The sequence below is a fragment of the Podarcis vaucheri genome, assembly GCF_965113315.1.
Source record: "Podarcis vaucheri genome assembly, chromosome: Z".
NCBI classification, from domain to species: Eukaryota; Metazoa; Chordata; class Lepidosauria; order Squamata; family Lacertidae; genus Podarcis; species Podarcis vaucheri.
In genome coordinates this window covers 41,507,615-41,534,021 of record NC_138758.1, presented here as the reverse complement: position 1 = coordinate 41,534,021, position 26,407 = coordinate 41,507,615, and the positions used below count along the sequence as shown (strand labels likewise).

The window sequence follows — 26,407 nt, the reverse complement described above, 5'->3', positions numbered from 1 at the left end:
ATGGGTTTCTCTCAACACAGCTTGTCAAGATGAAATAAGCCCAAATGTGGGATTTTTATTTTTTTTAAATAGCACCCTTAGCTCTAAAATCAATCTGGTGAGGTATTGGCTAAAAATAAAGTTCTGAGAGAACCATGTTCATAATTTCTGATAGGTGGCTTCAGCAGAGCTGACAGAACCCAGCTGAGGTTCTAGTTCAGGAACAGGTTGTCTGCAGACGGATTCATCAGCACTACCCCTTTAAGAAAATGTTTTATGTGTGGATGGCTGCAAAGGTATCCTTTATACCAGAGATACTGTTGAGAACTGCTAACTGTCTTTTCAAAGTGCTGGTGCCGAGATATTTCTAGTCTGTTCTGTAAAAATTATAGAATGGACTGGATTTATGATTACAGCAGGCTATAAAATCTCTCCAGGAAGACTTGTAACTATGAACAAATGCTTAGATGCCAAAAGAGTTATCAGAGTAGCAAAAACAATTTAGCCACTTTTGCTTAACATCTATGCTGCCAGCTAGAAGATGTGCATTTGCTGTTGAAAAAATGGTCTCTGGGACATGATGTTCCAATGTTGTTTCATGGACATTTTGACTAGCTTTGAGAACCCAAGGCCTTTGGACCAGTGGAGTTCAACTGGTATAAATACCACTTTTCTTTCATCTTCCTGAGGAACATAGAAATCAGGGTGAGAGAAGGAAAGGGCACACAGCTGGCCAGTCTATGTATTCTGATTCCACATACTGGCATTGTGATACAAAGCTTCTGACCTGTCTGTCTGTGGGTCTCCCAAAGGGCTGTGTCACCATTTTGAATATTTGAGTGTTTGGACTCCTGGATGATGGTCCTGCTCAGTCACACCATACCAGGTTATATATGGCCCAAACAATTACAGTGAAGGTCTCCTTATGGAGAGTGTGTGGCTGAGTAACATCCCCCCCCCTTGCATCCCACTGTTGTATGTGTTTGCTGAACTAATTGGATAAACACATGGTGACCCATAGGTTTTTCTAGAAGGCCAAAAGAGACAGTATGAAGCTCCAGGAAGTTGATGCTGTGTTGGCTTTCAGACTACTCCAGTTGCCCTGAGCCCCATGTGTGCTCCCCAATCTGACAGAACTGTGTGTGTAGTGATCTTCAGCCAGGTTATGTGGCCAAACTCACCCCTATTTTCTAACAACCTATTCCCTAACAACCACCTGTCCAGTAACTTCCTCACCCTGCCTAGAATGGGAAACAATCAAATCTGGCAAGTGCTTTCTTCTTGAAAGGAAGGAAGGATGGAATGTATACAAAACTACTCCACAACATTCTGTAACTGGACTCTCAATCCCAGGGAGAAGTCCTCAACTTCTTTGTGAAAATTTCCATAGTGGTAGCCTTTTTTGTCTCTTTCAGCAAAGACAATCAAAAGCTTGTAGTAAACTCAGTTCTACTTAGAGTAGACTCACTGGAAGTAATGAACCTAAGTTAGTTATGCATGTTAATTTCAATGGGTCTACTCTGAGTATGAAGAGCAGGGACTATGCAAATCTTCTCTGTATTGCTCCAATTTTAGTTTATGTGCTGCCCAAACAAGCACAAAAAATATGGAATGGTTCACAAATTTGCATGTTGCTCACATGTGCCCTGTGGCCCATCTGTGTCAGGAATCCAATACCTTCAGGGGTTTTTTGTCATCTCCCTACCTTAAGAATTTGACTGTATCTAACTATTGGCATCTGTTTTCCAAAGCCAGATTAAACGTTTTCTGTTCTGAAGTGCTGAGGGGAAGATTGGCTGGTGTCCCATACTAAGACAGGCTGTGCCCACGTTCCCGGGGTGTTGAATGTATGGAACACATTTTATTGCATTGTAGACTATATAAACGGGTTAGAAAGCATCTAATCAATCTAATACTAACAGAACAACCGGGAATTGCTGACTCATTTCATGTCAAGGTTCTCCTTGAGGATAAGCTTGATACTACTACACTGGCTGTAGCAAAATTCCTCTTGGAGGCAGTAAAAATCAGAAACCATTATGTATAGGCTAAAACTCCTATGTTGGCTAGCAAGGCCAATTTTACACCTTAATAACTGTTGATATTTACTACTGTTGTACTGTGTATTTTGGGTGTGTAGACTGCAATAAAGCAGGATATGGGAGGATACGATGCAATCCGATTAGTTCTTAAGGCATTTACTACCCTTGCTCATTGCCTGAGGGCACCTAGGATTTGTGGTCTGGGCAAGGTTGAAACATGACACTGCCTTTTTAACGCCTTGCTGGATAGCATCTTTGTAACAGAAATTGGGTATGCGCCTTATCCCCTCTTAAATCAGAGAAAGGCGGGACAGAGCCTGAAGAAACAGTTCTGATTTCTCCATTCTGAAGAATCCACCCTCTGGACATCTAAAATAACTCCCACCTTCAGGGGGCTCTCCTTGACTGCATGTTACCTGATGGGGGGTGGGGGGAACAGCTGCATCTCCCACCATTTCACTGCAAGGCAGCTAGGCTAAAGGAAAAGGAACCAGGCAAGGAGCTCTAGTAGCTCCGCTTGAAACCCGTACACCTGCCTAGACCTGAGGCTGGAGGCTGGAACGTCCTTTGCTCCCCGGTTTTGATACCAAAACATATGCCTCCAGCTCCAAGCATCAAATTGAAGCAATCTATGAGCTCCTTTCCTGCCCTGGTCATGAGAAAAAGGCAGTGGAGGGGAAGGAGGAGTCCCAAGGCACACCACAAAAAACTTCCCTGCGTTACCTTTAATAGGCTCTACCTAGGATATATCAGTTGGGGAGAGATTTTTTGTGGGGGAGCGGGTAGCATGCTTAAATGTTCATCAGACTGTCGAGTTCACACAAAATCTAGCTTCTGTGTTGCTAAGCAGGACTGCTCTGGGTGGTTGGGAGCCCTTCAGCAGAAGGAGTCAATCAGCAAGCTGTACCTGACTCCTTACAGTGTGGGAGATTTTGTTTGAGGGGAGAATATCCCCAGCACAAGCGATGTATTTCAGCTACAATGAAGGCTTTTCTCAGAACATTTCAGTTCTCCTGCCCTTTTTTTTTTGCTAAATTTCTGAATAATGGCATGGCCAAAATTTGAGATTTCCTAAAAAGTAACAAATAACAATTTATTATTATTTTTTAGTTCATCGGTTGGAATAATGAATCTGGCTGTGTTGAAGCTGCATAATTTAATTTTGTAATGTGTTATTGGACACTGTGTCCCTTGTATCAATTTCTTCTTTTTCTAGTTTACAACTATCAACACACACAACCCAGGCAAACAGTTTCAATGGAAGACCAACCCTCTTAAGATTCTAAATGACATTTTCTATCCTGACTTCGTTACTCACACAAAAGGCTCTAAACTCAAAAATATAAGATTTGTTTTATCTAAGTGCAACTCTCCCTACCTTTGCCAATACAGTGGCCTTCAACATTTACTGCACTTTAAATAAGGACACATTCAGCAAGAAAAAGAAAACCTGAATTTTATTTCTTGAAATAGGATGTGATATGTACAGGATAATAAACAGAAGTACTGTGCACCCAGTAAATATGAAACAAGATGGTGGCCATACCCCCCTTGCACTATTCTGAGAGTGAGAAACTATGACCATTGTGCTCCATGAAATATTTCTTGCATCCTCTTTTAATGTAGTGCCTGGTGATTGTAGGCATAAGATTGTAATATAGTGCCTGGTGATTGTAGGCATAAGAAATAAGTATCACCCCAGAAAAGGCATAAAAACATATTTTCCCCAGCAGGTGTCAGTGAAAGTATTGATGGAGGTATGTTCCTGCCACTGTGTGCAGGCGGGAGGGAGGCCCATTCCTAAGGGTGACTGGCAAGATGAGGTACCAGAATCTGGACATTGTACACTTTACTGGTGACCTTCCAAATTTTGTTTGTAAGGATCAAATCAGCAAAAGAAGGATCATTATAAGAGAGACATTTTCCTGAATAATTTCTAACACATCATTTTACTACACCTTTTTCCAGTTTGGAAAGGACTCAACAATTTTGCTCTTATTTATCTCAAAGCTCTTTTGTTGGAAAATTTTGTAGCTTAGTAAATAAAATTGTGGGACTTCTCAAGGCCACTCAGTCCATTTGAACTAAGGCCTATCAAGTCTGAACTGGACCAGATTTCACCTCTGATATCATGTGCTAGACAAAGGCAGATGTATTTGGCTTAATTTCTTATGAGGAATTAGCTATTCAACATAGTTGAACATGATTTGCTTAATGAAAATGCGGCTGTATTTGTGGCTTTCTAAGAAGGTGTTATAAGCAGATAGGGTATGTGGACTCTGGTTTATGACAAAAGCCCAATATTGACAAGTTAGATGTCATGTTTTCTTATTAAGGTAGGTTTGAAAAATGTTTGTTTTATAGCTTGATGGGATAATAAGAGCTAAATGGAGTGTAGGAAGCACAAAATATAGGGCATACACACAGTGAATATTTGGAGTGACAGAGCTTCCACACAACCTCAGAATGGCTGCATTTATGGCAATATTTTCCCGCACAATTACCCTGCAGGACCTGATTAATTCCTTGAAGTAAACTGAAACATGGTTTCAATACATATAAACTGCAGTGCAACTAACATCTTATACCATTGATTGAAGGTTATTTATTGGCAAAGAGGACACTCACCTTTCAAGTCCTGAAGAAGGCTCCTCACTAAATTCTGAGCTTTCACTGCTTCCTACAAAACAAAAGGACATAGGGATCTGTTAACAAGAAAAAGTAAATGCAGAAGAAGTCCACTTGTCTTAGGAAACTTCCAGAATACACCACAGAAGCCAGACTTAAGAGGCCAGAGTGAAAGTGATGTAAGAAATTGCTCCTGGGGGAAATGTTACCCTGACCAATGTAGCACTGCAGTTTTCTAGGTATAAAATATTTAAAAATTGTCCTTCCGTTTTTATTATCTTCACACAGCTGCATGTTGTATAGTACCTTCTGATTAACACTGCTACATCAGTGATTAAACATAATCATACCAGCCAAAGACAAAGCACAGACACCAAATATATTTCCCTTTAGTCAAGACACAGGACAGATAACATGAAGCAGGTGACGGTGCCATGACAAATCAGCCTGATGCCTTACTTCTCCTCATCCTCTTATTACTCAATCAGAGCTTTATAAACCAGTAATTTCCCATTACATTTACTCAAAGGCAACTTAAAGTTACCAGTGTAACCAATTCATTTGCTTTTCCAAACTTGGACTGTTTGGATTTTCTTTTGTTCAGGTGCTCAGTAAAGCAGCAGCCACCACAGCAATAGAAGATTCCCAAATCCCAGGTTGGTTTCTACTGCAAAGGAACTGCACAACATGACAATGAACTGTGATGGCTGATCAGGCAATAGATGACAATGGCACTTTTTCACATTCAGGTTATTAAGTGATAAGCACAGTGCATCATGCATCCAACGAAGTAGGTTCTTGCAAACGGAAATTCATGCCCTGGGAACCAGCTTCTAAATCAGACGAATTTCCCTCAGTCTCTAAATAGAGGAGTTTTTACTCCACTAGGTGCTGGCCATTAAACACCCCTCAAAATAGCTGTTTCTTTCCTAACAGCTGATAATGCCTTTTATCTGCAGCCAAAGTTAAGCTTTATGCTAAGCTTTGTGAAACACCTTTCCACTTCCTACTGAGACCATTCCTACAAGTAGCTTGTGCTCTCCTGGCTTCAGTTGCATTGCTCTATTTTACAGAAGTGCTGCCACAACTCACAGAAAAAGAACAATACTGAAAAAGAACTGAGTACTCCCTATGACACAGCTGCCACAATCTAGCAAATTACTTCTTGATAGGAAGACAGAGACAAACAAGAGAGAGGTGAGTCATGTGAGGTTTCTAGGCAAGCAAAAAGCAGATCTTCACTACTTTTAAAATGTTTCTATCCAAATGACCAATTATTGTTAGTCCTGAAATTAATTTATTTTCTCCTGATTCTGCATTTCTAGGAGCCTCTCTGAGCTTCAAAGCAGGCAGAGAATCAGTGAGACTTTTGTATCCAAACCATTGAATACTTACCTATGGAAATACCATTGGTGAAAACAGAGTTTAATGTGTTGTTTCTGACAGGACTGTGGGACTCTAGCACACTGTCATCCAGCAGGTGGCGTGGTTTCTCTGTTGGGAACGTTGCGCTTTTACTTTCAACTACACTGAACTGACACATCATACTGGAAAATTGGAAAAGGGGAGGGAAAAAGCAAAATGTTCTTATGTAATCTGATAACATCCATTTATTCCCTGCTTTTTTTTCCACATGGACATCATCTCACTGTATGATGATCATAAATGTCTGCAAGTCCTTAAGTGGAAGGTAGCTAATGGGACCTTTAATACGCTCCTCATTGGCTGCCTGATAATCTATTTAAGAAATGAGGTCAAGCAGCCTGTATAATTAAGTGGTTATTGCCTTAATATAGGATGGGGATCTGGGAGTTTTCAAGTTCTTCCTCCGACATTTCTACAAAAGTTGCTTGGTTACAGTGTTGCAGGCCATGAGATTCAATAGTCCTATCCAAGCAAATTTAATGAGATGATGCTGGGCAAGTAATAAGTATTAATTCAAAGATTCCTAACAGTGGTAGAATAAGTAGAATGCTGGAAATCTTCTCTGAAAAGCTGATGCTTCCCACTGTGTTGAAACTTCCCATATCTATCGGTAAAACTTATTTCAGAAAGCCTAGGTGAGGCAGAGGCACAATTTATTTGGCCTGTAAATTGGGAACTAAACAAAAAAAAAAAAATGGTATATCTGGTGATATACCAACTCCCACAGAGGTTGGAGGTAAGAATGGCACTAGAATTTGTCTAAAAAGGCAGAAAGTCCAGCACTTGCAAGATAAGACAAGGAGGTTCTGAGGTAGATGTTTTACTAGTAATGAGTGTCACTCCTGTGAGATTAGAAAAGGGGAGTGGGACCACTGGGAAGAATATTTCTGCTCTCAGTGAGTTTTCAATTGCTGAATTAAACCTTAATGATGTCTGAGTAAACTGTAAGAGCTGAGAAAGATGATGCAGATTGGAACACCCACTTGTTTCCCAGGCTGTGACTCTTCCTGTGTCGTGGTACAGGAGGAGTTGGCAGGCTGGCTGCCACCGAGGCATCAGGACAAGTTGGTCTCCTGCTGAACCTCATAGCTGCTGACACCTCTGACGGACCTACAAAATAGACACCAATTAATGCTAAACTGATGCTGAGGAAAGACATTGCTAGGTGTCATGTTATTTGCTTTTGGAAGAGCTGAATGACCCTGTAGAGACAGATGGAAATTATGTGGGGGGTAAAGGAAGGAAAGTAGCATCTGCTTAAAGACGATTGTCATTGACCTCAAATGGCAGGTGCTTCCCCAAACACTGCTTCTGGCCTGCTGGAATTACACCATCCATTCCTATTAAGAATCTATCCAATTAAACAAAAATAGCAATTTGTCATCAAAATTATGTGCAAGAATAGTTTTGGGACCAAGTCCCACACAAAAAATACTGGTTTTTCTATTACTTTAATGAGACTTGTCAAAAGCATAGCATACATAGCCAGAACAATATGTCGGGCGTAATCTTCAATTTCTAACAAAAACATATGCTTTGAGTTTGGTTTGTAACCCTACCCGTCTGTAAACAGTTTGTTAGTATTGACTTGTAGCATGAGTATCTATGGGAAACGCAAGGATGTTCCATGTAAATCACAGCCAGACAGATGTCAGCTCTGGAACTTTGAGAAGGTCTTTGTGCCAACAAGCTACACATTTTTAGCTAGCACACACGCAAAGCAACAGAGATGGAACAGAGTTATCAAGTTTTTAAGTGGTTTCCTCAAGTTGGCTGAAGATAATTCTCTCTCTCTCTCTGTGTGTGTGTGTGTGTGTGTGTGTGTGTGTGTGAGAATGAGTGAGAGAGAGAGAGAGAGAGAGAGAGAGAGAGAGAAGAAACAGAATTAGCTATAGGTGGCTGAAGAATTGCTACCAGATGGAAACAAGATTGTCTCAGCTGACACAACAGGTCCTAAAGCTATAATGTCCAAGGAATGGAAAGAGAGTTCAGCTCCTACATATTATTGACATTTCAGACTCTGCTAAAAAGCTCCACGAAAGGACTGGTTTCTATAGGGGCTTTAGGATTTAGGCAGCTGAGAGGAGAGGGGTAAGGACTGCTTCAAGTCTTCTGCATATCCTACAGTGAAAACAGTACATATATGAAAAAGGGTGAAACCTGGACATAGTGCAGTGATCACTTGCATCTATACAAATAGGTTTATATACACTGAGAAGATGGGATTCACTCTGGCTGACCAAAGCCTGTACATGTGGAACAGGCATGCATGGAATCAACATGTGACAAATATAAATATGGGTTTGATGCTCTTGCTATATGAAAGTGCTTTCTGAGTAGGAATTTTTGAATGCTTTAAGTGGCCCAAAATCACATTGGTGGGTTTCAATTTCGGCAGTGATGAAGCGCATCAGAGTAAATATATTTGAACCTTAATCTAAAACTAACATTACTCTGCATCTGGTGAAAACTTGGTTCAGATATGCTAATGGCAGGTAAGCCATGCATGAAGCAGGGAAGTTGGGCAAGCATGTTTCCTTAAAAAAAAGTTTGAACTCTGGGATTCATGGCATTGACTACAGTGAACAAAAGAGCAGCAACTCTTTCCCACAGAATAAAGAATGTACTGACAGATGTTGGATGCCACCTAGTGAAAGTAGGGTACTATACCATACTTATATTCTATGCCCAGTCTCCAGCCTCGAGTTACAGAAATATAGAAGGCATAGATTTCTCGTGGAAACATACTTTTATTTTCTTTTTATTTCTCAAAGTCCTAGATTTTAGCTGTGCCATTGGTGAAAGCAAACTAAGCAAACCTTCACATCTCCAGGCCTTATATTTGACACAAAATACAAGCAGAAGAATGAAAGGCCTGTTTTGGAAAGGAGGATACAAAACTAGTTTAAGGATCTAAAGTGGAGATGGAATGAAACTTCTTGGACATTTCTATGCTACAGTAACTGCAGAAAAAGAAAGTGTATTTTATGTGTTCTTGTTCTCTGTCTTTCACTCACACACACATACACGTGACTGAAGCAGCTTCTTGCATGTCTGCCCTGGTGGATCAATAAGGGTTTGAAGCACTCAGCACTCTAGAAGGGTGAGTCACTTTGGCATTATGCAGTTTCTGAGAAGGCCTTATATTAAAAGGTCAAGAACATTTTCCAAAAATGCAGCTCTGCTCATTTCTTGTCCAGGGGTGTAACCAGAACCACACACTAGAAGTTGTTGCATGAGAAACACTGCTGTGTGTGTGTAGAATTTTGTGTACTAACTGCTGCTTCTCAAAGTTCCATTGGTTCAGTCCTGCAATATAAGCCCTTAGACATTCTACTTCAGTCTTGTTGATGCCATTGTAGCAGACTGTCAGGTAAGAGATTAGGAATCCATTCTGAAGCCTGTCATGGTGGGAGATAGTGAGTAGAGTGAAGAGAATTTATCAAAAGATGAGTTCTGGGACAACGTTGTGGTACATTTTCTAAATGTAGCACTTGGTTTCACCAGGATTTTACTAGTCACACTTTAATAAAGGAGAGCATTTCCTCAACCAAAATCTGAGAACACACTTCAACATGATCCCTATCTCTTACATAAGATTGATGACCAGGTGTCTGAAAGTATTGTTTACATCCCATGTGCATAAACAAAAGTGAAAGATTGAAGGAGACCTTCAGGTGCTATTGTGATCTGAATCTATGTTACCAGTGAGTCCCAGCATGCAATGCATACCCATAAACAGTTACGTTGCTAATTTTCTACAAATGAAGGCAGCGATCAGGTCCATTTTTTTGGTATTTTTATTCCACTGCCACAGAGGAAAGTATAAAATATGTTAAACATTTGAGTGGTATTGATGCTATACAATTCAGAATACACAGAATAAAAGCAAAACAAACAAACAAATATTCACAGAAAGCCAAGCCCCAAAGGCAACAGAGTGCCACTGCTCCCCGTTATTGACAATAATACATCACTGAAAGCAGTATCAGTTCCACTACAGTATCCTGAGGCCAATAACTGGTTAACTAACATCTGCTCATTACCTCTGCATGCAAAGCCAGTGCAGCATCCTGTTTTTGTGCAGAAATCAATGGAAGTCAACCCTATGACTTGATTTGATGGCAGGAGGCAAGGAGATGGAGGAGGCAGCTGAACACAGACAAGCTCAGCCTACAACTGCATTATTCAAAACAATGCAGTTAAAACAATGAGCTTCCCGTGGCACCTGAATCATGGCCCTTAAGTTTTCAACATAGATCAGCTGGTGACTAAACCAGTGGAAACTCAGTGCTGACCCAAAAAGTAAACAACTAGTTGCACAGTCAAACCCTTTCTATTGTATAAGGGATTAGGTGGTATGATTTGTTGCTTTACTCATAATCCAATTGAAACACTTTGGTTGTTCTTGTTCTTATAAATCAAAATGCTGCTTTTTTTTAAAAAAAAGATCTTTTGAGAAGTTAACCCTGTTCTGGGTTTACCGAAATCTGTTGCTCAACCACCGCAGCAGACCACTCAGTTGAGAAATAAAATTTATTTGCTACATTGTGTAATCTCTGTATTCACACTAATCTCTGTAGCTCCTTTTCAGAGTTACTGGTCTTATTGACAGAAGTTCCAGCTTTTAAATACACGTGAGAGCAAGTAATTTTGGCTGCTTGTTCCCACTAAATGATGTCAACTGCTACCAAATACCCCTCCTGTTTATTAGTTCCCCACCCTATCCACTTCTTCTGCATACTATTAATGTTCATATACCTCCCAATGAAACAAATGATGTCTAGCATGATTTTCCAATCACTTGGCACAGGAACACACATGCTTGGTTTTCATTATTTCTTTACATTATTGTCAAGATGACACTGACATATACACTGAAATAACATACAGAAGGTATTAAAACATTATTACAAACTGTTTGGGGAACTTGAGAAAAGCCCAGCAGAAGCTGACGAGTGCTGTTTAGAAAGCTGTGGCAGGAACATTCGGAAAAGTTGACCACGTAGCTTTAATATCCCCAAGGATCTCACTGTTTTTTCCTTTGCATAATTTTTCCATGAATAATCATTCAAGTGCTGTAAACAAATGGTAACTTATGCAATCCTTTATTAGCACATTAAGCCTCTAGAGTGTAAACTTTTAGTTCACTAATTTTGCCCTAATAAAACGAAACAGGAGCTGATAGATCTCAAGCTGATGAAATGACTGAATGGGGAGCCATGAATCTCATAGCTTGAACTGAGTAACAAGCAGAAGACATTTTAAGTTTTTTAAGAAACTTTTGGGTTTGGTGCATAAAAGTGTTATTGATGCTAAGTTGGGTAAAGGTCTACATAGCCTATGTGAAATTTGGCCAGATACTTACCTACTTAATTGCTAATGTAACCATAACTCTGGGCCTGGTTAAGAACCAGGCACAAAACAGACGCTTAAGAAAATCAGAGAAGAAATCTGTCAAACAGAAGAAAAATATAAGCATGTTGTAAAAAGGGTTAAGCCTTTAGCTCTGGCTATTGCAAAATCATAGTTTTCCTTGTTTCAGTGTTTTGCTAAATGCCCACTAAAGTCTATTAAAATGTACAATATGTGGAAAGCCTGCAAGTTACATCTGCTGTGTTGCAGGCACCAAAGAGAGACAAATAAAAGGAACATGTCTGGTGTTTTTAAAAAAATCAAATCAAATCCCTGTTTTGACTCTAACTAGGCAGTTCTGTGAAAGAAGATGCAAAGAGATGACCAATGAAAAGAACAGGGAGCCAGGAAGATACATTTTAGACTGCCACAGACAGTCATCTTTGAGTGACAAATTACATTAAATGCATTTTTAATTAGGAAGTTTAGAAATGGTCACATTTCTTTATTTATAAAAAGCAGGCATAGGGCTCGTAATCTGGATCAGGACTATGGTGCTTCTCCTCCCACCCCAATTTTCCCTTTGGACATTGTCCCCTAGGACTGCTATTTCATTCTAAAAGTCCCAGTGTGTGCTCTGAAGGCACAGGAAGCTACCACCTTTGCTGATGCTAAACCAGTCTGGGTTTAGTCAGTGCCTGAATGGAGAGCTCCTGGGGGCCATAGGTATGTTACCTTGGATTCCATGATTGCAGAACTGAGGGGTATAAATGTAAGAAATAAACATTTGAGTTCCATTCTGCCCTCTTTAAAGAATCTTATGGTACAGCATATGAAAGAAGGCACACTGGGTAATAAATCAGTTACAAATGATAGCAAACACCAAACTAGGCTCAGTAGCTAAGAAACATTTCTCCCCTCCATATCTCTACTTTCTTAATATATAGCAGCATTAAGTTGGCCACCTATCCACTCTGGTTTCTGAGGGCTGCTAGTTCTGATACATTTTTTCAGCACGTATCTCTATTGTATATAACGTTATATGTTTTATTTTTATAGAGATATGTATTGCAGGTAATTCCTGAAGAATGGAGACACCCTGTACCTGTACAGAAGAAGTCCTTTTGTGATATGCGAAGTGCTCCTATACATCTATACATGCTGAAATCTGAAGTGTGATTCTTCTCAAATCTTTAATTTCAAATAAATACAAAGACCTAAGGCTTTAAAAAGTGGATGACATCATTAAATAAAGATCAAGCTATTTCATTATAAATTCCCCAAAGAGATAAATCATTGTTAGTTTACAGAAAGCATTTCCTTCCTAATGTCAATGTCCTTCATGGTTTTGCTCCCATAGGAAAATTTACTTTGTCCAGGGAAAAAATGACAAAATGAAACAGCCTGTTATTGTGCCTCAGTTTAGCCTTGACCAGCTTTAAATATATCCTCTTAAATATGTTGCCCAAACTTCATCTGTTATGTTCTTCTGCCAAACACTGGAAAGTGCCTTACTGCTCAAACAAGTGGACATTTATGTGGCAAACAACTAGACAAGTATCACAATAGCATCCCACATGTCACATACATTTAAAAGAAAAATGGTACCTTCATTTATATTTAAAAGCAGCTTCATTTTGGCTACAATTGAGCTCTAGCATGATGTAACAAGAGGTGTAATAGCTTAGCAGTTGTATCAGTGTGGCTTACAATCTCCAGTTAATATACAGCATTCATATTAATGTTCATTAATTGCATGTACGAATGCAAATTTTAAGAATTTTTGACCATCAAGCAGGACTCAAACACAACATCATTCTCCCACATAAGATTCCCTGTAACTGGTATTCGAAGGCAGATTGCCTTCAACAATGGAGGCAGAAAATACTCATTGTAGCTAGTAGCCCTTGATAGCTTTATCTTCCATGGATATGTCTAAATGGCTTTCAACACCATCCAAGTTGGTAGCCATCATTACCTCTCAAAGTGAATCCCATGGTTTTACTACGCACTATGTGGCGGCGACTGGCAGTGTGTGTTGGAGGCATGGGAGTTTATTGGGTTTAGCACCAGGAGAGGGATCCAGTGATTTATGGGGCTTGGCACCGCCCATAAGGTAGAAGCCAGGCCAAATTGAGGAAGAAGGGTCAGAGTGATCTGAGACAGAGGGAGGCACACAGGATGTGTCGGGAGAGGAGGAAGAGATTGTTCAGGCAAGGGATGGGCCAACAGACTCCTTGCCATTCCCCACCCCACTGTTTCCTAGTACCAGCAGGGGTTTGAAGAGGGAACAGCAGTGATACCTTTTATGTAGGAGCCGCCTCAGGTTGCACATACCCCATCAGATGAGGGTACATAAGCGGGGGCAGGGGGAGGCATGGTCTCACTGTTGCTGTAATTACTCCACAGGCACAGACTTGGAGAAAGCACCTATATCCACCACTGCCATACTTGCTCACAAATAAAAGCAATTTTCACCTCTCTATTCAGAACAGAAGGGAGGGAGGGTTCCAGTCCAATGAAATCTGGGCATATTTAAGGGGTCATGTTCAAATTAGGAGTGGCTGGACCAGTACAAACAGAATTTGAGAAAGAAAATAAAACAGTCTCTCATGCTTCATGGATTTTTGAAGGGGTATTTACTGAGACCTTTTTTGGGTAGGCAAACTGGTGCCGGTCATTGCCATGTTGACAGCCCTTGGCTTAGAGAAGATATAGGTTCAGTCACCAAGGGGAGGGTAGTGAGAAAACCAGGAGGAACTATGTTTGCCACCAAGGGTGGGGTGCAAAAGAGGGTTCTGAGTTTTTATGTCTGGTGAAGGATTTTAAGTCTTCAGTAATGCTAAGTGACTACCGCTGGTGGTGGCACTGCTGTCAGTTGCAGCATGAAGCTTTCTTCACCTGGGCTTAAAGCAGACAAATGAAATTTGTCAATAAATTTGTGAGCAGATAAAAACAATATTCCAAACCCCCAAACACAGAGAAATAAATCAAATGGGCATCTGTTAAGATTAGGAAACTACTGAAGTTGTACCACTGTCAGCGCCAGAGATGGGAGGAAGGGTTCTGATGGACGTTTCATTCCTGTCTCTTTAATGACTACCAGAAAATAAGCTATCAAAGCCATAAGACCAAAATTAAGAACAGGCATGACAATTAGGCACTTCTGGCTTGCAGTAAATGACTTGCTACTAAAACATCCACAACAAAGCTATTTACTAGTATCCAAGGTTACATCTAACACAAACTGCATAACTAAATGTCAGACTAATTGTTTACGTGGAAAACGATGTTTTCCTTTGAATCCAAAATGAAGGAAGTTCCATCCGGATTACGTCACCAGTGTAGTAGCCTGACTGGCCAAAGGAATATAAATGCACAAACATCTTTGCTTATTCTCTCTTTTCATTTTTCTTCTTTTTAACTCTTATTTTGCATGTACTCCAGATCTAACAAAGTGCGCTCATTGCAAGCTCGTTCCAGGGTCAGACATATTGAGCATGACTGGGCCAATTTCCACCTCATTACAGTAATGTAATTCCTCTGACTTAAGGGAGTTGCTCTTCTGCATTCACAGTGGGGTAATGGAAACGAGAATGCTCTTGTCGGGAAGTATTATGGGGCCTCAACAGTGATGTGGTTTCATGGAGTTTAGCCTGAAGAAATTGAAGAAACAAAAGCATCTATTTATGGCTGGAGTACTGCCTACTGCCTTGAAAAGAACATGACCTGCTTGACCTAGTCCTTCACCTGTCAAATAAACACTACAGTGTATGTAATGATTGGCCATTTTCTTCTATCCTCCATGATTCTTCCCAGAGACTGTATTGGAAGTTCAAGGGTCAAACAGTGCAAAGACCTAACACACAACAGTCCAGACTATGGAATGCTTCACAGATAATGCTTTACCTATGGTAAGATAATCTCTACAAAGGGAGGGGTGTGTGGAGAGTGTACACTGTCTTTTGTTTAGCGTGCGTTGGGTTTTAATTCTAATCACAAGGACATGGATTGTGATGCTGGCTTCCAGAGTCATGTTTTTGCACCTAAATTAATACTTCTTTCTAAAAATATACAGTAGTTAGTAAATCAATTTTAACTTCATCACTGACATTATTTCTGTGTAAGAAAATAACTTGGGTGAAGTGAGTCTTATATGTACTGTATCCACTAATATGTTTGGTTTCTTAAAATGACACTGATCGTATTGAAATGCATACAGCAAAAATGCAAAGCAGGTTTGCATCAGACCAAAATGCATTACTGAGGAACATGGAAAGCTGCTAGAAACTTAATGGTGAGGTTTTAGGAATGAGGACAATTCTTTAACACTTTTCTACATTTAAGAGCTATCAGATGCTGGGAACATACACAATTTCTGCTCTGTATTACGTTAAAACATTCTCTGGGAAAAATTATTGAAGCACATGTTCCAAAACAATCCGTCTGCTGGCTATGGTGCTCATGTTGGACATCTTTTCGTCTACGTTACAGGAACACAGATGGCTTTTTTCATCATAAGACACTTGATTGGAAAATGTGAACAGTTGAAATATTTTAAATGCTGTCCAAATAGATATTGTCTCCCAGTCCTCATGATTCTGTGGCACCACTAAAGAACTTAAAATGTCCCCATTAGAATTCTACAACTTCTAGAAACGTAGGTACTTTGTACAACCCTGAATTTGAAAGCTTTTTACTACATATAAATGGTAGTAATGGGCTAGTTTTACTCTATGGGTAGCATTCAGAATTTAGCATGAATGGTGGCAGCAGAAACAGAAAACCAGCCATCAATATAAAACTACTCTGTTGTGAAAAGTACTTCTGTCTCTTGTCCATCACTTGGTCTGATTTCTGGAAAGTTGGTTGGCAAACAAGCAGACAGCTGGTTTGCTCTGACATGTCAAAGCCAAAATTGTCGGAGAATAAAGCTGCATTGACTGAGTTTCATGTTGTCACAGGACACTTTGCAAGAAAACCACATTTCAATGAAATGATCTTCAGTGGAGTAGGAGCAGGCATTTGCTAAAGATGGGTAGGAACAGACCTTTAATTCTGCAGTCATCAGATGGCCAACATACAAACTTCACTAAAGAAAAGGAATCAAAGAAGCTGCTGCTCACCTGAATGGATTATGATAACTCAGTTCATTAGCACTACAGAACACCCCATGTGTGACCTCAGCACAGCCCTTTTTTTAATAATGATGATAATAATAATGTTATTACTGTATTTTTGTGTGTATAAGATGCTCCCATGTATAAGACAACCCCTATTTTATTTTAACACAAAATTAAGAAATCAGTGTTTTAAACATCAAACAGAATAATTCTGGTGGGAGGTGGCCCAAAGTTTGGATTGCCATATTTCAAGAGGCTTAGCCTGGGCCACCTAGGTCACCTGCATCAGAGTCTGAACCCAAGCCCAGGCCACCTGCGCCAGAGCTCAAACCCCTGTGCATTCACCATCCATGTATAAGACAACCCCCAATTTTTTACTATTTTTTTTTAGCAAAAAACGTCGTTATTTATACCCTGTCCATCTGGCTGGGTTGAACCAACCACTCTGAGCAGCTTCCAAAGCACATAAAAACAAAATAAAACACCAGACATTAAAAACTTCCCTATACAAGGTTGCCTTCAGATGTCTTCTGAAGGCTGTAGTTATTTATCTCCTTGACATCTGATGGGAATAAATGATAATGATAGTGATAATGATCTTCCTTTTCAACCTTCAACTTTCCCATGTCTCTTTCCTTTGGTAGCTTCCTTTTTTTCCAGGCTAATGAGTCTATATGCCCCTATGCAGTCCTGACGGGCACACACTGCTTTTTATTTAGTACCAGAAACCCAGTCTTTTTATTATTTCTGTGAAAGCTCTTTGTCTTCTGCAGTATGAGTAAGATTACAGAAAACAGTTTTCATAATCAGGTAGCCCCTGGTGGACTGAAGGAACCACTGCCAGGTTGGGGGGCAGAGGGAATGAATAATTGTGTCTCCTCTAAGCTGAAAACAGTCTTAGTGGAATGGAACTTTACTGAATAACCCTCTCTGCTGAACACGTACTAACCCCTGTCTTTCAGAGGACTGTAACTTGGCTGACCCTGGGCAGAATTTCACACATGCTGCAAAAGCCAGTACGGCTGATGTAAAAGGGACATGCTGACCCTACCACGTTGCAAATCTAGAATCCAAAGAATGGAGACAATAAAGAAATCCCCCTCTCTTCATTTTTAGTAGTGATTGAGATAAGCTCCATGGTCCAGGATATTCCAGCATGAACTAAGGGAAAGTTATGAGCCACTAAAAATAGGGATTTCTAATAGAAATATCTTGGAACACCTTAACAAAAAATGTCTGCTCCAGTTCCAATATACAATGTATTGACCACACTGAACGTTTTTGTTGCTGGGGCAACAGCTGAATTTTTTGTGTTTATTTAGTTGTCCTCAGTATCACACCACACAAGCAACTCTGCTTAAACAACTTGGTTCAGGAATGCATTTAAGCTTCAGAAATGTTCATTTCTTGATCTGTTTAACAACACTTTTATAGTCCTATAAGTGCTTCTTGTTTAGTGGGCACTAACACACATACGTATGGAAAACTGATGGCATTTATTGTATTATTGGCAGCAGATTAGAGCTTTCCAGCTGGGCAAGGACCAAAAGGCAGTGGTGAGCCTGTCAAAACTGCATGCTAGAGCCAGCCTCAGATGGAAAACCTAATGGAAGAATGGAGCTACAGGAGTATTTCCAAAGGCCACTGTGGGCAGCCTTCAGCTAAACAAACCTACCTCCCCCCCCCCGCCACAAAAAGCTTATATGGGAGAGACGTGGGCCTGATCAAGCCCAACCAAAACAGATGCTACTGAAAGCTTATGGTGACAAAGTGATAAAGCTCACAGTTTGCAAAGAATCTGTTCTTCAGGAATTATTCAGTATCATTCACTTATGTGACAAAATAAACACTCATCCTGTTCCAAAGGATTTTGATCTCAAAGAGATGGATGATAATCTTTCCTGGATACAACAATGCCAAAGGATCCTCAACATTTATTTCTAAAACTTTATTTTTTAAATTTGAACTTTCTTTCATCATTCCTATAATGCACTTGAGGACTATTTTAAAAATAAATAAACAGGGCCAATGTGGGCCAAACTACATGTGATACTGGAACAATAATTTTGGTGCTTCTGACATTAATTTTCTTTTTGTAAAAACAATTGCAGAACCCTTAGTCTGTGGTCTGAGGGGTGGGAGATAACTGCTGCTGCAGCCTGGTTCAGATCACACCCCCTGGAGCTGCTATTAGCTACAGAGAAGAAAATCTGCAAGCTTAAATGAAGAATGGTAAAGTGACTTCCGCTTTGGAATATATATGTGTGTGTGTATATATATATATATATATATATATATATATATATAAACTTTCTCGGCAAACTACTATAATATTAACACTTACTGTCCTCCAGATGTTATTGGTCTATAACTCCCATCATTCCTAGCCATTGGCTATGCACTAACATATTAACTGAGTGTCATAACTTACCAAATAGCCACAAATTCCAGGGAACCAGTAGCGGGAGGGCCAAACTACAAGCAGGTGCATGTATCTTTATTCTGGCACTTTTTTTTTTTTTAACCAAAAGAAGTCTCTGCAGGCTGTAAGATTCAGCAAGGAAGAACACTCTAATCTAAAATTGCTAGATGATTAATCACCTTGCAGATAGTTAAACCTGCGATATAGACCCTGCAACAAGCAAATGCCAACTATGCCCACATAATCTACTTAGCTACAGAACTCAAAACCAGCAACCACAGCATCAGTGGCTCACTCATCTGCACATCCTCCAACTTGATATAAACCATCCCTTGACAACACTGCCCTTCTCCTGTCTACATGGGACAAACAGGCCAAGCAAGAGGAAAAATGTAAAGGTTGGCATAAGAAGTGGCAATATTCTGACACCAGTAGGAAAACATTTCTCTACTGTTAATCTAGAAGCCACCACTTTTCAACAGCAAGAGTTCAAAGAAGGTTCCAGCATGAAATAGCTGAATTATTCAATCAGTGAATTTAATTCAGTTTGGGAATTAATTGGCACCATGTGTTTCTTTTGTGAATGGACCACTTTTTTGCTCTGTTGAATCCATTGGGGCCATGTATTCCCATGATGCAGACCTACTGCCACTCTATGTATTTCAGGTCTTTGGCTCCACTGAACTTTTCTTATTTGCCTCAATGTGTTTATCTCTATCAGGGGTGGGGAACTTTCTTTATCCCAATGGCCATATCCCCTTCTAGGCAAATTTCCATGGGCTGCATGCCAGTGATGGGTGGGGCCAGAGGCAAAAATGAATGTGACACAGAATTGATCAGATCCCAGCCTCACAAAGCAGCTCAGGGAGGGTCGCCATGCGCCATGAAGGATGTCAGGTGCCCTTCGATCCCAACTTCACCCTTGAGGGGCTGGGACTGAAGGGTGCATGGTGTCCTCGCACCACCCTGCCCAAGCTAGGGGCGGGAGGATCTGATCAGAGCCCTGTGCAGCTTTGCAAGGCTGGGATCATTTTAATATTGAAAAAGAGGATGTGTCCAGGAAAGAGAGGACATATGGCAACCCTACAGATTGTTCTGATGAGTAATGATAATAGCGATAAAGAAGGGCCTTTGGATGAGACAACTGGCATCCTGGCTTAAATATATCAGGGAAACCCATCATCTTTGCTGCCAAGTGTGGGCGATTGGGTAAGCTGCATTGGGATGCAGAACAGTGACCAGAGTGTACCCCAAGAGGAAAGAGAAAGCCTGGAGGATTCCAGGGAAGCTGGAGATTGCTTGAAGAGGAGCTGTTATTGTGTTTTTAAATGTGTCCTGTTTCTATGATCTACTTTGATGTTGTGTTCTGAATACTGTTAGTAACTTTTCTTTTATTTCTTGCATAACTGTGGAAAGCAGTCCCTTTTGCTGAAGGGGTGATGGTGTTACAGATTTCGGAGGGACCCTCCTGAACCCCAGAAATTAATAAATGGTAAGATTTTTATTATTTGGGATGTGAAGGGAGAGATACAATCTGCAGAGGAATTCCTGAGCTAGCCTATGCAAAATGACCTGGCCAAGCTAGGGCCATTAAGAGACAATACAGGGTCATTGAGATCCAATGGCAATGCAAGAGAACTATCCTCCCTCCTTGCCCCGAGGTGTGAACAGAGACTGGGGGTTTAGAAGGTTGCCAGTGTAACTGGGTTTAGAGGAAAAGATAGTTTTTAGTAGGGTGTTCTGAGAAGAAGGAGGAAGAATCCATCTTTGGCAGGCTGGCTGAAGGCTGGCTGCACTGCTGAGGGGGGACAAGCCTCTCATGAAATGACTATGCTGTAAGATCTGGACTCCCTCCATGCAGGTGTAAATAAGTGAATATACTATATTTCTTAAAGCTACGACAGTGTCTCAGTCCTCCAAAGGAACACAGACCCCAGGGGAGTGCCTGGAACCCCATGGACTCTTGCTACTGCTCAGCAGAAAGAGGGGGAGGCACCCAACTTTTGTAACATTATGATGATCCAAAAGCAGCAATGGATTGTACGAAAAAGGCAAAGGAAAATGTGGCAGTCAGAAGCAGACACATTTTGTAAATTCAATGATTTCGTCTTACAAAGGAATATGTTCAAATAGTTCCCACTGAGATACAAGACAAACTTATACAAAAGCCCCTCTAAACATCAAGTGAAATCCTTCTCCATATCTTACATGGGTACTTCCAAAGCAGTTATACTTATTTCTGTCAATATGGCAAAACACAAAGCTGGCACATCAATGACAGTTTAGAACAGAAACTGCCTTCAGGATAATAGCTGGTATATCAGTTTGCATGTCCTGATTTGTTTAGTCTGGTTTGAAGACATATTTATACTACCTCTCGTGTTCCAAAACGAACTTCTGAATTAAGGAATTAGGAACGTTATGCATACCACATTCCTCTTGTCCATGCATATCACAGAAACAGGATACAGCACAGTTAATTTGGACACTTCAGTCAAGTGGCAATTACAGGGAGCTGGGTATCATTTACACATACTTAAGAATGCATATGGAAGCTCATGAGCAAACACTGAAAATGAAGTCAGCAACAATTCAGAAATCTATTATTTCAACCCTCTGCTCATTATGAATTCTAGATTCTAGAATTCTAGATGTCAGGAAAATCTCACAGATACCTGTTTCAGAGGGAGGGAGGTCAATATGTATATATTGTGAACTCTGTCATGAATGGAATTAAGCAATTTCAGTAAAAATAGTCATGATATTTTTAGAGAGCAAACAATGAATAAAAGGCAATTGTATCTATAGAATTATCTTTGCAATGCTTCACTTCCATAGGATGGGCAATCTTCAAAGGTGTAGTTTAGGAAGAGGACTTTGTACAAACCAAGACCCTGAAGCTAGCAGTAAAGTTGCAGAATAACTAGTCGGTATTTGATTTTTAAATTGATAGGACCTGTGTCACTGCCTAGAAATCACACTATTTAATCTAGATGTCAGCAGTGGGAGGTAACTATTGGCGCCACATATTAAGGTAGTTTGGCAACTTTCTTTGATAGCATCACTATCTATCCACAAAACTGCAAGATTTTGGCCTCTAGTCATAATGTGGATTTTTGAGGAATTTTTTTTACTGTGCCTAGCACTTCACAAATGTTTCTAGTAATCATTACAGCAATCTTATCGGGTAGGTCAGCATTTCCAAAACTGCGGAGAAGAGGGGATGGGAATGAGGCTGAGAAGCTGTACTTTGCCTATCAGATGAGTTCGTGGCTAAGGCTCGATGATTCATAGCCACTATATAACACTCACACACATAAAAATGGTTCTTGAAAATGCAGGATTTACTGTCATTTGAGACAGGGAACATTCTTGTGAAAAGTGACCAGTCATTCTGAACTAGATTACAGCTCTCGGGTTTACACAAAGATGTAATCTGTGGAGCCTTACTCATAAGATGTTTACCCTGTATCTCCCTTTGATGTACTGTGGTGGGAATATTGCAGAATTATCCTAAGGAATGTACAGTGGACGCTTGGGTTGCGAACGTGATCTGTGCGGGATGCACATTCGCAACCCGCAGCGGCGTTTCTGCGCACGCACGGGTTGCGATTCGGCGCTTCTGTGCATGCGCAAAGCACAATTTAGCGCTTCTGCACATGCGCGACTGCTGGAACCCGGAAGTAACACGTTCCGGTACTTCCGGGTTTCTGCGGGTCCGTAACCCCAAAAAATGCAACCTGAAGTGTTTGTAACCCAATGTATGACTGTATTTGAAGAATCTAGTGGTATCTTCCATTGCATTTTCTATGCTATGTACTGGAAGTAATTTTACTTCAAGTCTGCCAATGGCATTTATCTATTGCATGCCCTATGGAAGTGCATGTTTGTTCAGCTGCATAGACCCAGAAGACAGATACTGTATAATTCAAACAAACTATGGAAATATTGATAGGATAGGATACTATCAGCTTAACTGCAGGAGCAAAATACTTAAGAAGAGCATGCCCTAACATATCAGGCGTAAGAGCTGTGTCCTATAACACAATGCCTCAGCACAAGTGAAAATTAGCTAAATTCATTGCCAGTATTAAGTCTACTGAGAAAGATACAACAGTATGAACACATCAGCATGGCAACATTTATACTGCACGCTAAATCAATTTAATAACGCTGATTTTTCATGCAAGAACCACTTAGACAGCTCTCAAAGAAAGAAGAATTTAAATAGTTATAAACCCTGAAGGAGGCATGTCATGGGAGATTGCCTTGCTTTCTGATTTGTTGGTAGGGGCTGATAAAAAGGTAAATGTATATAATCAACCTCAAGCACATCAAACTATGGTAGTTACAGAGTATTCACTTCTACCCCTTATTATGGTTTCTGAACAGGTGGCAACAGTATGGTAGAATGCTCTCCCTACAGAAATATGAGAGACCAATCATTACTGTCATTCTGCCAGCTCTTGAAGACATACCTGTTTAGGAAAGTGTTCCATGAACTCAACTTCTGATCTTTCTGTCTTAACTGTTCAACTGTTTTAACTATCATGCTTTTTAAATGGTTGTTTTAGGGTACATGTTAATTATGGATGTTTTAATGTCCTAATGAAATTGTTATTGTATATTTTAATTATGTATGGATTTTCTAACTGGTTTTATAGTTGTAAACCATCTAGAAGCCATTTTGGCATATAAGCAGTGTATAAATGAATAAATAATATAATACTAAGTCTCTTCCAACGTAACACACAAAATGACCTAGCTAGTTTCCCAATCGTTTTCCAACCTACTTTCCTATTCACAAATGGAGTTTTGCTTTGGTTTTTCCATGCAAGTCTATTCTTAACGGCAGCTGAATTACTAAGATACATGTTTAAGCTTCAGATATATTATAATCCTAATTATTATTTGTAAAATGAATGAAGACAGCTTTGTCAATTTTGTATACACTCTGCAGTGAACATTCAAAATGCAAAAACTACCACAACTACCCAAGATTGTTGCTGGTAAATATTCAAAATTATGGAATTACAATAGTGAATACGAACAATCACTGTATGTTGACAATCCCTGATAAATGTCAATGTTCTGAAAGCTCAAATCTGTGCTGGTTAACCATCCATCCATGGCCCCAACCATTACCAGAACTGGTCAGGTGGGAAGGATGACTCCTCCTCCTTCTAGAGAGGAGAAGAAAGCTTTCAGTAGACCCTGCTTGTCCTTCCAGTAGGAAGTATCATCACTAAAAGGAATTCATAAGTAATTCTCAGGTAAATATCATTGTCAGCATTTACTTGTTAATATCCAAGAACTGAAGAAACAGAAATCTATTTTCAGGCTCAGGCATTCACAAAATTTATCAGGCATTGTCAAGCATTCACACGTGAATGCCACTGATCACTAAATTTTGAATATTGATTGTGACAGAGAAAGCACACTTCTCAAATTGGAATCAGACTATTGATCGATGGATTTTATGTCTTATGCAATAACCAGTCTTCTCAACCATTATTGATCTAAGATAAAACTTTTGCAGTAAGGCTTTCTGAAAACCACAGTCCCAGTACAGTAGCTCTGAATGCTATGAAACACTCCTGTCATTTCACCTCATCTCCATAAACACTGTGGGATCTGACCCTTCGCTATACATTAGAAATAGTTTTTCAACATCTGAGGACATCTGTCAAAGGAAAGCAAACAGGCCCAAGTGTGTGTCACAACCACATAAACATCAGGGCGCCTATGCAAAAAGGAATCGCCAGGGTGGTCCTTGGATAGAAAATGGCGTGCAGCCCTGAACAATAGCAAAAAGACTGTGAAATTGTAAAGTTAAGTAATGCTGTGTTGTAGGTTTCTTAACATTCCCAATAAATTTAATCATACCTGCAAGATCTTCCTTTGAAGATACCAGTCGCGGAGAGCTGTTTCCTGGCTCAATTCTTAAGGATAATCTAGAAAAGAGAAATGGTGACATGTCAGGAATTAAATAGCTTAACAAAAGCAAAGGGATAAACTTTTTTTATGTTATCGGTTGAAAGCAGGAAATCTAGCTTAGCCTGGACATCTCTTACATTCTTTGGATATGACGGGTGCATACTAAAGTATTAAATCCTTGCAGTGTGAAGCCCAACAGAATTTTTTACACTTGGTAAGCACAGATCTTTACTGAGAAGATGTTTAAGCAGCTATTAACACTAGGTAAGACATGAATGAAAAACAGCTCTTTTTGTTTGCTTATACAGTGGTACCTCGGGTTACATACGCTTCAGGTTACATACACTTCAGGTTACAGACTCCGCTAACCCAGAAAAAGTGCTTCAGGATGAGAACAGAAATTGTGCTCCAGCGGCGCGGCAGCAGCGAGAGGCCCCATTAGCTAAAGTGGTGCTTCACGTTAAGAACAGTTTCAGGTTAAGTACGGACCTCCGGAACGAATTAAGTACCGTATTTTTCACTCTATAACACGCACCCGACCATAACACGCCCGTAGTTTTTAGAGGAGGAAAATCCGTAGGCATGCCACCTGTAGGCATTCCCTCCATAACACGCACAGACATTTCCCCCTTACTTTTTAGGAGGAAAAAAGTGAGTGTTATGGTGCAAAAAATACGGTACTTTACCCGAGGTACCACTGTATTGTAATGCGTAAGGACTGGTAACTAGTGAGCCCTGAACCAGTCTGCCTCCACTCCCCAAAAAGTGATTCCTGACAGCAAAATTTCAAACAAAGAGGCCAAAGAGATATGAAGGAAGTGGCAGCTGCTGTAATGAGAATTGCCAGGAGGCCATATCTCCACTCCTTTGTCCACTGATCCACTGCTGTTTAGTGGCTTGCTGGTTGTTTTTTTCCAGTTGCCCTTCTTTCTTCCTACCATTCCTCTTTCCAGAACAGGACCTTCTCTTCTATATTTATTTGTCATTGCTCTTGGGAAAGTGTGGGCTACTAACTGAAGTAAACATAAAAAAGAAAAAGAAAAAAGCATCACTGTGCATCAGGGAAAACTGCATATGTATACATGAAAACAGATCTTGTTCTGAGGGACTGAAGGTGGTATGTGGTTTGACAAACAAGAAGCTTGAGGTTTGTAGTTAGATAGCCTCTGATGTGTGCATTCCCGATACAAATCTCTACACACTTGATTAAAAGCCTGGTTTATAGCCCTCCAGAAGTGAGCTGCAGACCCTTCCAAGTCTCGCTATTTTCCAGGTATGTCCCTGATTTAGAGAAGCTGCCTCAGTTTCTACTTTGATCCTGGAATGTCCCACTTTTCCTTAGAATGTCTCGATTTTCATTAGAGAAATGTTAGAGGGTATAGAGTTAGAGGGTATAGAGTTATCTGACCCCCGAGCTGTCTGAAGGTAATCCGGTATAAGAAAGTGTTTTTTTTAATGTTTAATGTTTTATTATGTTTTCATATATGTTGGAAACT

The 26,407-nt window shown here is 40.2% G+C and overlaps 1 protein-coding gene and 2 long non-coding RNA genes across 17 annotated transcripts in view; 2 read left to right on the top strand and 1 right to left on the bottom strand.

Annotated features, from left to right (window-relative positions):
- Nucleotides 1-12,705, top strand: part of LOC309523709 — a 29,627-nt gene extending 16,922 nt beyond the window's left edge. For 4 of the 8 annotated variants that reach the window (XR_014215544.1, XR_014215545.1, XR_014215546.1 and 1 more), the window contains 2 exons: nucleotides 5,723-5,846; nucleotides 8,849-9,248. This is a non-coding gene — a long non-coding RNA (uncharacterized lncRNA). Of the gene's footprint in view, nucleotides 1-5,253; nucleotides 5,306-5,722; nucleotides 5,847-8,848; nucleotides 9,249-12,488 lie in introns of those variants that run through there. The other 4 variants (XR_014215547.1, XR_014215548.1, XR_014215550.1 and 1 more) reach the window with 2 other exon arrangements.
- Nucleotides 1-26,407, bottom strand: part of RALGPS1 (Ral GEF with PH domain and SH3 binding motif 1) — a 232,333-nt gene that overhangs the window by 15,760 nt on the left and 190,166 nt on the right. For 4 of the 8 annotated variants that reach the window (XM_082207695.1, XM_082207698.1, XM_082207697.1 and 1 more), the window contains exons 12-15: nucleotides 24,861-24,928; nucleotides 7,058-7,184; nucleotides 6,045-6,196; nucleotides 4,650-4,701 (exon numbers count right to left, since the gene is read on the bottom strand). In XM_082207695.1, coding sequence (XP_082063821.1) covers nucleotides 4,650-4,701; nucleotides 6,045-6,196; nucleotides 7,058-7,184; nucleotides 24,861-24,928 — 399 coding nt within the window. Of the gene's footprint in view, nucleotides 1-4,649; nucleotides 4,702-6,044; nucleotides 6,197-7,057; nucleotides 7,185-10,520; nucleotides 11,529-14,876; nucleotides 15,086-24,860; nucleotides 24,929-26,407 lie in introns of those variants that run through there. The other 4 variants (XM_082207699.1, XM_082207700.1, XM_082207701.1 and 1 more) reach the window with 3 other exon arrangements.
- The window catches only part of LOC309523718, a 37,686-nt gene continuing 36,265 nt past the window's right edge, over nucleotides 24,987-26,407 (top strand). The window contains exon 1 of the long non-coding RNA XR_014215562.1: nucleotides 24,987-25,175. This is a non-coding gene — a long non-coding RNA (uncharacterized lncRNA). The remainder of the gene's footprint in view (nucleotides 25,176-26,407) is intronic.